The sequence below is a fragment of the Podarcis bocagei genome (assembly GCF_964188305.1).
Source record: "Podarcis bocagei genome assembly, chromosome: 7".
NCBI lineage: Eukaryota > Metazoa > Chordata > Lepidosauria > Squamata > Lacertidae > Podarcis > Podarcis bocagei.
In genome coordinates, this window is record NC_138132.1 from 88,875,812 (window position 1) to 88,886,986 (window position 11,175).

At 46.0% G+C, this 11,175-nt stretch overlaps 1 protein-coding gene across 1 annotated transcript in view; it reads left to right on the plus strand.

Annotated features, from left to right (window-relative positions):
* TGFA (transforming growth factor alpha) overlaps positions 1-10,822 on the plus strand; it is a 49,827-nt gene extending 39,005 nt beyond the window's left edge. The window contains exons 4-6 of the mRNA XM_081203289.1: positions 1,273-1,422; positions 5,588-5,697; positions 7,803-10,822. Coding sequence (XP_081059415.1) covers positions 1,273-1,422; positions 5,588-5,697; positions 7,803-7,810 — 268 coding nt within the window. The 3' untranslated portion in view covers positions 7,811-10,822. The remainder of the gene's footprint in view (positions 1-1,272; positions 1,423-5,587; positions 5,698-7,802) is intronic.
* Positions 10,823-11,175: the final 353 nt, after the last annotated feature.

Genomic DNA, 11,175 nt, shown 5'->3' on the forward strand with positions numbered 1-11,175 from the left:
TACGGAGTTTATTTGTGCAGGGTGGTGGTGTGATTGTGCATGTAAGTAGCGGTTGGTGTGTGTTTTTTTCCGGTAGATAGTGTGTCCTAATAAAATTAGCAAAATCCTCCATAAACACAATATCAAAACAGCCTTTTGCACCAACCAAAAAATAGCCAATATCCTCAGAAACCCAAAAGATAAAATCCAGTTAGAAAACCAAGGGGTCTATGAAATACCCTGCAAAGTCTGCCCAGCCACGTACATTGGACAAACAAACAGACGAATAAATGCACGTATCGCAGAACACAAGAATGCCGTCAAAAAAGAAGAAAAAACTTCCTCTCTTTACCAACACATGAAAGAAACAGGACACGAAATTAATTTTGCAGATTCCAAATTGCTCTTTAACATGGAACATCACCACAAGAGAATAATCATGGAAGCCATCGAGATAGAGAAACACCCTCACAACATGAACAAGCGTGACGACACGTCCCGCCTGCCAGACATCTGGAAATTAGCCCTCCCCACAAAAACCGACACCAGAACCAGAGGCACACAGAACGCCATCTCCAATCAACCACACCAGACCCAAACCCAGACCCTCTCCACAGATAAATTACAGATACCATCCAGTAGCCAAACCATAGTGGCACCTCCGGATGCTGCACCCCCCTGCAATCCCTACACAGATCTGGCTGGCACAGGGCACAAAACCACAGCTCGCCCCTATACACGAAGCCAAGCCAGAGCACAACTAAGTGCAGTACAGCCATCTTCTCAGAAAAACTCTTCTCAGAAAAACTCAGAAAAACTCTTCACAAGCTCAAGAGGTCAAGACACGAAAGCTTTAGCAACTAATCCACACCTAATGACCCTCCTAAGTGGTACTCAGAATATCACTCAAGAAATCACTCAAGATATCCCTCAAGTAATTAATGAACAAAAGAAGAAAAGGCACAATAACCTGGGAACTTCCTCTCTGCCCAGAACGTTGGAGGCTATACACCACACCCCCTCAACAGTATTTATAGGAACTCAAACACTGAGATCCTGCTCTGTTCTAGTAACAAGAAGCCGAAAGCACCAGCCTGAAGATGACGAGTGAGACCTCGTCGAAACGTCGCCTAGACACCCCAACTCTTACACGGGAAGATACCCGAAAACACCAAAACCTGCATTCCTGTACCCGTGAAAATCTACGAAAGCATATATATATATATATATATGCTTGTGTCTTTTCCTCTGTGCACTCACTGCTCCTGATTTTTTTCTTCTTCCTTGTCACAGCTGCCATTCCGGGTACGTTGGGGCGCGATGCGAACACGCGGACCTCCTTGCAGTGGTGGCCGCCAGCCAGACAAAGCAAACCATCACTGCCCTGGTGGTGGTTTCCGTTATAGCCTCCGTTGCCCTTATCATGGTCTGCGTCCTAATACAGTAAGTGAAACTTCCATTTGAACTGATGTTCTGCTTTGACATCTCTGCAAGTGTGAAGTGTGTGCATGCACCAAGGCGTGTGTTTTATGTAAAATGCATGTCTTAAAAGGTGGGCAGCCTACTGAATAGGCTCAGGCGGGCAGCAACAGTTCGTGGAGAGAAGGATCTCCATTTTCAAGTCCAGCTGCTTCCCAGTTTGGAAGGCTGGAGGCAGACCTCACCCTGACATGTGGCTAAGGCTGCTTCCATAGACTGCAGTACTAGGCAGCAGACTCCTCCCTCCAGCACCTGTCACCAGGCAGTAACCGCGGCATCAATCTGCAGCAGAGCGGGCTAGAGAAGGGATGCTGGGTCATCAACTCTGTACACCTCTCCTTGGACTACCCTAGCTGATCATTAGAAGAACTTCCAACGAAGAATGTGCAGCTGAGTTTGCTTATTTCCTCCTCCCTCCCAACCAGTTTTCCTTTTGTGCCCTGCCTTTTTAGTAGGCCTGTTGGTTGTAGCGATGTACAAGTCTCTCTCGGGAAGCCTTCCCCACCCCTGAAAAGTAGGGTAGAAATTCGTTTAAAAGAGTGTGCATGATCTTAGAAGCATAGAAAGTTGCCTTGTGCCTGCCCTGGTCCATCTAGCTCAATGTTGTCTACACTGATTGGCAGCTGCTCTCCAGGATTTCAGGCAAGAGACAATCATAGCCCTGATATGCTGATGGGGATTGAACTTGGGACCCACTGAATGCAAGGCAGATGCTCTGCCACTGAGCTATGGCCGACCACTTAGCTTGTTGCATCTCAGAGTGGTCCATGTGGTGCAGCCACCTCCCTGAATCAGCCCAAAGTCTGGTCAGTGCTTGGATGGGAAACCACCTTGGAATGCCATCCTGAACCTCATGGAAGAAGAGCAGTGAGGGGGAAGTTTAACACCTGGATGAAATTTAATATGGACTTGGCCTCTTGATGCTGAAGGCAATTGATTGCATGGAAAGGGAAGACCTTCTCTCAGCCTAATTCTGCCTTTAGCTTCAAAACAGAGGAGCTGCCATTGACCAGTATTGGTTCATGCAGAACGTTGAACAGTTTCCTTTAACAAAGTAGACCTGCAAATCTGTAAAGAGCACTCAGTGCAAGTTACCCTTATAATCCTCCATGTTTCACTGCATTGCAGGGAGTTGGAGTAGATGACTGTTTGGGTCTCCTGCAGCTCTACAGTTCTGTGATCTGCATCATCTTTTTTTGCCACAAACCCTGTCTTAAGATATAGACAGAAGGCTGGTGGAATTAAGTCTTATTTTTACCCAGTGTCCGGAACAGCTGCTTTGGAAGTACTGGGAACTTTTTCTGAAAGTGTCTCTTCATTAAAATATATTGCGTAATTTATTTTTAGTTGTAAATTGAACCACTTTGTTAACTTTGTGGATGAGAAGAGCATGAAACTATGTCTCTTCCTCAACACACACACACACACACACACACACCCTCACACACCCTCCTGCTCATCTTCCCATTCCTCGTGTAGATTTGCAGAAGAACTTCAGCATTTAATTCCGTTTTGCAGAAATGCAATTAAATTAAGGATTCCCTTAATTTAGAAAGACACTTTGGAGAGAACTGGACATGCGTTTTGTTTTCAGCTGTTGCCTACTGCAAAAAACCAAAACAAACCCGCTCTGCGCTGCCTCTGCCCCCACCCTTTCCGCCTGGCAATTTCTCCATCCGCAGCCAGGATGTCCTAGAACGGCTCTTTCCTGCAATGAGGTCATGTGTTCCGGTGTGTTTTTGTTCTGAGGACGGGAGATGGTGGCATGCGTGTTGCAACTGGAACGCCACCCATTAAGCTAAAATTAAAGTCTTTGCTGTGTAATTTAGAGGACGGGCAGCAGTGTCGTTGTGGTTGGTTTCCCAATCTGTGTGGCTCGCCTTGCGAGATGCCTTGCCTAATCCCTTTTCTCAAGCAAGTCCCCAGCCCTCCTCTCACCTTTGCTCGGGGAACATTCTCTGCCAGCAGCGAGACCAAAACGAACAAACCAGTTAGGACAGTCACTGACAACAGCGGGTTTCTCCAGGTCCTGCCGCTTCTCTTGGTGCTGAGAAGTGTGTTGGTAGTAAATACTGTAATGTTTTAATAACATCCTTGCTCACAAATTGGGTCACGAGGGCAGCTGCATTTTGTACTAGCTGAAAATTTCAGACCGTTCTTTATCTGTTCTTAAAGGCAGCCCCATGTAAAGTGCATTGCAGTAGTCTAGTCTGATTTTTTTTAAAAAAATTCCTAATATTTATAAACTGCTTGATTTGTAAAAGAAACAAACCAAAAAATCAGTTTGCAAAAAAAGGAAAGCCAAGACTTTTGAAAAGAACTTAAGACTTTTGAAAAGTTAAAACAACAATAGCTTAAGAACAGATTAAAACTCACATGAACTTTGTAAGCATCTGGGTAGGCTTGTCTGAACAGAAATGTTTCTAGCAGGTGCCAAAAAGAGTGCAGTGAAGGTGTCTGCCTGATATCATTAGGCAGGGAGTTCCAAAGTCTAGCCACCAGAGAGCCTGACTCACCTTTTGTTTATTTCTAAAAGTCTTTCTATACCGCCCACTCGCAGAAAACATCAAGCTGGTGCATAACAATATATACAAATACAGTGAAACATCAAATGCCATAAATAAATACAAGGCAACCATAGAGACGACTGGCTTATCTAAAACGGAATTTAAGCAGCTGAATGGGCCTGTCTGAAGGAGAACAGGGAGGATGACTGCTGAATCTCTGCTGGAAAAGGCTTCTAGTTGAGGCTGGTCAGACTCCTGAGACACAGGGGACCAGTAAGGTAAAGGGACCCCTGACCATTAGACCATTAGGTCCAGTCGTGGCCGACTCTAGGGTTGCGGCGCTCATCTCGCTTTATTGGCCGAGGGAGCCGGCGTACAGCTTTCGGGTCAAGTGGCCAGCATGACTAAGCCGCTTCTGGCGAACCAGAGCAGCACACGGAAACGCCGTTTACCTTCCCGCCGGAGCGGTACCTATTTATCTACTTGCACTTTGACGTGCTTTCAAACTGCTAGGTTGGCAGGAGCAGGGACCGAGCAACGGGAGCTCACCCTGTTGCAGGGATTCGAACCGCCGACCTTCTGATTGGCAAGTCCTAGGCTCTGTGGTTTAACCCACAGCGCCACCTGCGTCCCTGGGGGGACCAGTAGCAGGATTCTTTTGGATGATTTACTGCATTGCAGACTGGATGACCCTTTGGGTCTTTTCCAACTCCCAGATTCTGTGCTTCCAGTGGTTGTGCTGGGATGCAAGGGCTTGAGTTCTTCTTAGGAAGAGAGAGGGAGAGACAGAAACCCATTTTTTTTGAGCTACTACCACCTGGATTGTTCTACCTGGTTGTTCTTGTCTTTGGGCCTTTGCTCCCTTGGCTCTTGGTCTCTTATAAGGCTGGTGGCAAAAGATTTCATCTTAAATTAGTGAAGCACCTTAAAGTGATTCGAATCAAACCGAACAGTCTTTCTTTTATTTTAATAGACAATACACCCCATTTTGATTTATTTTTCCAGCTGTTAAGTTTTCCACTCTAATTCGGGAGTTCTGAATTTTAGCAGGAAACCTGGAATCCAGCAACAAACTTTATAGTGCCTAATCACTGGGCCTGAGATGCTTATAAAACGGGATTACAGCAGTGCTGGGTTGTGATAAACTTGGCAAATGTAAGACTTGAGGCTGATCGGCTTTCAGAGTGCAAGGGGCTAGCTTGGAGCTACCAGGTGTGTGAACCCGGGTTTGCCAGCCCATTCTGAAGGTGGTCACAAAGGGGCCCCACCTGGACCAGCCACCCTCTCTACTGTAGGGACGGACGACATTCTGATGTCCCACCCTTTCGCATTTATTTATCTCACTTATATCCCACCTTTTCCTCCAAATAGCTGGAGATGGTGCGCATAGTTCTCCCCTTCCTCATTTTATCCTCACAACAACCCTGTGAAGCAGGTTGGGCTGAGAAACAATGGCTGGCCCAAGGTCACCCAGTGAACTTCAAGACTGGGTGGGGATTCGAATCTTGGTCCCCCAGCTCTTAATCCAACACAATAACCACTGCGCCACCACTGAGCCTCTGCATTCTGATGTCATTCCTAGCCTTCCCCTGCCTTAAACTTCTTACGCTTATGTTTTGCAGCTGCTGTAGGATACGGAAACACTGCGAGTGGTGCAGAACTCTTGTCTGCAGACATGAGAAGCCCAACGGGCTCCTGAAAGGAGGAACGTCTTGCTGCCATTCAGAGACAGGTAAATAAAGGGGCTACAGAAGCAGCTTGCAGGGGTGTATTTAACCTGAAGGGTAGTAAGGTGAAAACTAGCTACTTCCATGGGCTGAGGGTCAGGGTAAAGGTAAAGGGACCCCTGACCATTAGGTCCAGTCGTGACCAACTCTGGGGTTGCAGCGCTCATCTCGCTTTATTGGCCGAGGGAGCTGGCGTACAGCTTCCGGCAAGTCCTAGGCTCTGTGGTTTAACCCACAGCGCCACCCACGTCCCCCTGAGGGTCAGGGTGGCCTCCTGCAATAGTTCATACAGCCACGACCTGCAGTGAGTTTCCAGCTCAGTGGCAGAGCATGTTAAAAGTTCCCAGTTTCAATCTCCAGCCCAAAGGATTTCAGGAAGTAGGAACTGGAGAGGCCTCTGGCTGAGAGCTTGGAGAGTTCAAAACGTGAGAATTTATTACTTATTTGCAGTATTTACAACCCGCTCTTCACAGAATGTTTCAGTCCCAGAGTAGTAAAAATAGACAGACAAAAAAACAATCCACAAAAATGACAAAATCACCTAAACGGGACCGATAAACAACCAATTCTAACAGAAGGTAAACAAGCAAAATGACACCGTAAATAAGTATTTCCAGTATACTGAAATGCAGGCCTTGAGATCAGCAGGGCTGCCAGGTAGTGGTTGGCAGCTGGATTAGGCCAAAGCTCGATCTAATCCAGCATCCTGTTTTCCACAGTGGCCAGCTAGAGGCCCCTGGGAGACCCACCAGCAGAACCTAGAAGCGAGATTTGCAGTGGCAAATGCAGTGCAATTGCACTCTCCCCTTTTCCCCCACTGGATCGTATCCCGAGGGAGACTGGTTCTGATCCTGGGGATGGTTTGCAGCCACTGACAGCCTTGTCCTTCATCAGCTGCGTACCAAGCAAAACGGAGCCATCCTTTGACTCTGCTGTCCTCTGCCTCTTTCTCAGTCTTAGAACTAGAAGACAGCAGGAATTCTCAACTGTTTAAATTAGATTCCTCTGAGGCATGGGCCGAATTCTGCTCATTCAAAATAGATTTTACAGCCCGGTCTCCAACTTGGTCTGATGGGAGGATTTATATTTCTCCTGATTTAGACTTACAGTCCTGAGTGTCCTCATTTGGAGCTCCATGCAAACAAGCTTACACCCCTTCCCCCATTGAAAGGAGCTTCGCTGCTGCTTCTTACAAGCTATATAATAATCTATGAGCTGCTTTGCTACTCCAGGAAGGTGTGCAGAGTTTGCATCAAATTCACCATGTGCCCATCTAGCCCTGCTGAGTTTAGCCTGGAGGTCTTGCCTTTTAAGGATACTGGCACTGTCTTGTGTGATGAGGCCAAAGCACTGGGAAGTCAGGTACACCTGGAAGCTCCTAGGGTTATGTTCTGGGTATGATGTGTATATGCAAAAACAAGTACAGTGGTACCTCGGTTCTTGAACGAGATCCATTCCGGAAGCCCATTTGGCTTCTGAAACACTCGAAAACCGAGATGTGGCTTCCCATTGGTTGCAAGAGCTTCTTGCACTCAGCGGAAGCCATGTCACACTTTTGGGTTCCAAAAAATGTTCGAAAACAGAAGCATTTACTTCCGGGCTTTCGGCGTTTGAGATCCAAAACGTACGACAATGGAGGCATTTGGGAACCGAGGTTCCACTGTGTGCTGGACACACACACCCGGAACCGCCCCGTATGAGCATCCTTACCTTCTGGAGCTGGTGTGTCAAGTGAGCCTTGCCACCCCCCAAGCAAGGCTGACAGCTTAAAAGCGCTCTGCCTTGCTTATCAGACAAGTCCCACTCAGCATGCGGGTTTTGGGACGCTCCTGCAAAGGCTGTCCAAGTTCCTGCGATGTCTTGTGTGAGCATCCCAGAACCCATTAAGCAGGGTGGAGAGCCTAAAAGCTCTTTCGACACCTGGAAAACCTAGCACGAAAGAGCTTTTAAGCTGTCTGCCTTGCATGCTATTAATTTGCCCAATGTCAATGAGCTTCAATCGTGCAAGCTAGTTGCATGCAAGATGCAATTGTATTATACCGTAGCTTTGCTACAGCCTAGTCAGAATGAAGCCTTTATCCTTAAACTATTTTGATGCCTGTTTTCACAGTTGTCTGATGGAGACGGGGGTCTGCTGGGATTCTTACTGCTGTGTGTAGAAGGGACCACTTGAGCATCCTACAGGAAGCCTACAATATTCCAGAGGGACACTTAAGATGGACACAGGTGCTTCCTGGGGACAGAACAGTATTGGCAAGCAGACTCCCTGCAACTTTCGGCTTCTTGTCTGTATCCTCCTTTCATGCGTTGTGCTTCCAGAACTTTGCCAGAGGGAATCCGGCCCCTGCTATGTGGAGACACGTGACGCCACACACCAGGTCAATCCATACATGGAAGCCTATGGATAACCAAGGAATCTCAAAAGACTTCACATAGTAAAATAAAGAGTAGGAAAAGTACAGGCTGGTCATTTTTTTAAAAAGTGCACATTGGACAGCTTCATGTTTACGTTGCTATGAGAAATGCACACGGAGGGGGTGTCTGATACCAGGAAAGAATTGTGTACAGTTCAGGTGGGGGTAAACTTTTGTTTCCCAATAATCTTCCTCCTTGCTTGAGACTTCATGGAACATGGACTCGAGTCTTAGGATCCTGCACTCATTACAGAATCCGACTCAAAAGAAGTGATGAGCTACATTAGTGATTTTGAGAGAGCTAAATCGTCCACTTGAGAAGTAGATCTGCTGGGTTCAACTGCAAGTCCTGCCCCCCGAAAAAAATATATTTTTGTATCCAGAAACATCCAGATGAATTTTCCAAAGTGATCACTTGTATCTACCAGCACTCAACATTTTCCGTGTTTTTAATACCTGGATTTAGAAGAGTAAGGACTGAGCAGCAACATCTTTGAGCCGAACGACAGCAAAATAGCTCACATTTCCAGCTTTCATTATCACTGTGCCTCCAAATTAGAAAGTTCTTTTTCGACCCCACCCCCGTTCTGCGTAACTGGATCAAAACAGCAACAACCCGACTGCTTTGCTGCATTTTCCCAAAGAATGAAAAGCAGAGACCATTAAAAAAATGTGTTGATTACAAGGCAAGAGATGTCGGGAAGGATGCTTCTTGGGTTATGGTTTTTAGCACCTAATTGAAAAATGCCCAGCTCATTGAAATAGATAAGAATCCTACTTAAATCGCTTTTGGGTGGATTCTTAAAAGTCATCCCATTGTGGTTCTAAATAGGAAGGGATTTTTAGGCTGCCTTAACAGGACAATGTAAGGAGACTGGAGCGTTTCAACAGATACTTGTGTGTCTGGAAACATTCCATGGGATCAGCTGGGCTTGTTGTTCATCTTTGATCTGAGGATTCTAGCGCATGTTTCCAAAGACAGGGGCGATTTGTGGAAGGGCTTCCATGTCCCAATACTTGTTCTGCAGGAAGAGGGCTGCCTCTTGAGTGTGACGGGTGTAGCAGCATGTTTCTGAGGGTCCTGACGCCTTGCTGAGTGTGCAGCCAAAGGTGTGTTGGGAAGAGGGCTGTTCTCGTTGGTTCACCATTTGGGAGGTCCGCGTTCTGCTGAAACCTCTCTTCTGTAAGCCGAATTGATAAGCAAGAATCGGGACCCTCAGAGGACAGCTTCTTATGCAGAGTTCCTAATGAGAGGAGGCAGTAATATATAAGGAAATTCTTTTTTTTAATCACTCAAAAGCCATGCTGTTCTTTCTGAGTAGGCAGAATAATTGAAATTTAGGATGCAAGTTGAAACCTCTTCTGTGGAATTTCTAGCTTTCCTCCCCCTCCCCCCAGCTTGGTTTCCATTATTTCCATTCCATTCCCTATCCGTGTTCCTACCTGAGCATATCTAAAATCCCTGTTGACCCTGATTTCTGCCAGGGCCAATCTGATTGATACCTTTCAAGAAATAGTTATAGGCAGGTTAGTTTTAGTTCTAAAGTTTACGACATTCTGTGCTACGTTTAAAGGGCCCGATCCCTTTTTATTTGTCATTCAGCACAAATATTTATTTGACGGTCCTGAGGAGGAGAACTGGTCTCTTCAAGGAAAAATGAGTTTTTTAAAAAATATTGTCCCTAAACTCCTTTCTTCACCAATGCTGATTTATTAAACTCCAGCTTGTTTGAAAAATGAAGTTCACAAGATTTTGGCAAACGTCTTGGACTTTTGCACTCTTGAGGTGCAGTCAGGGTCACTCGATTGCCGCAGAACAAAGGAAGAGCAATTCCCTTGGGTGGGAATTTCCCCATCGAAAGGCAGTCTTTCCCAAGCTGGCACCCTCCAGATATTTTGGACCACATCTCCCCTCCTTCCCAGCACCGTACACCTAGGGGAGACCCAAACATCTGGAGGGTACCAGCTTGCAAATGGCTGCCGTAAGGACTCCAGGTATCTCAGACCTTCTTCAAGGGATACCTTTACTCCAAGTTCCATTTTGGGCCTAAAAAACCCTCAGAGTCCCAGTCCCAGGACTTTGCTCTTATTTGTGCTGCAGCGTGGCTTGTCAGCCCTGTGAAAGCAGGTGTTTTTAAATACCTTTTGCAGAATGTGACCCTGTGCGCCGTTTTTTCACTGGAAGAAGGAATAGGCAGAAAAGTGACTTGCAGTCTGAATAAACGAGCTGGCTTGTACGTTTTTCTGCAATTGTACCCTGCAATGCTTTTGAGAAATTAGAGATGGCCTTTTAACCCTGAGCTGCGTGATCTGATCCCACCTGAGCTTCTGTTTCAATTTGGATACTTGACCGGAAGCAGGATCAGTATGTATGTTTCTTAAAAAATAAAAATGGACGAACTGTGCCAATTTTTCACGTTAGACACGTTTGATAAATGAACTAGACACCCCCTTCTTGATTGTGTGTTGACTTCTGGTTATATTGTTAACAACCCCCCCCCCTCTTTTTTTGTAAGTACGTTTACTGTTATAACCAACCTGAAGATTATTTTTAGTCAGCGGTACACTTGTTTCTTCTGTATATGTTGCACTGAAAGTTAATATTTAATGTATTAATTTATTGTGTGGTTAAATTAATTTGATTTACGTAAAGTGTTTATATTTGATTGCCAGTTATTTCTTCCTTAATACGCTGAATTATAGTTATTTAAATGAGTGAAGTACACTTTTTCATAATACTTTGCTGTTGTCTGTTTTTAATGGGTTGAAGGGGATACTTTAAATAACGGCCGTCTCTGCACAGATTTTAATGCACAAAGTGGCTCTTGTCTGGTGCTGTGATATGTGGCCGACCTGCCTTGCATGTTGAGCCACTGCCAGAAAGCCTCTGCCAGTCAGTGGGGGCAATACTGAGGTAAAAAGGTAAAGGTAAAGGGACCCCTGACCGTTAGGTCCAGTAGAGGACGACTCTGGGATTGTGGCACTCATCTCACTTTATTGGCCGAGGGAGCTGGCGTACAGCTTCCAGGTCATGTTACCAGCATGACTAAGCCGCTTCTGGCGAACCAG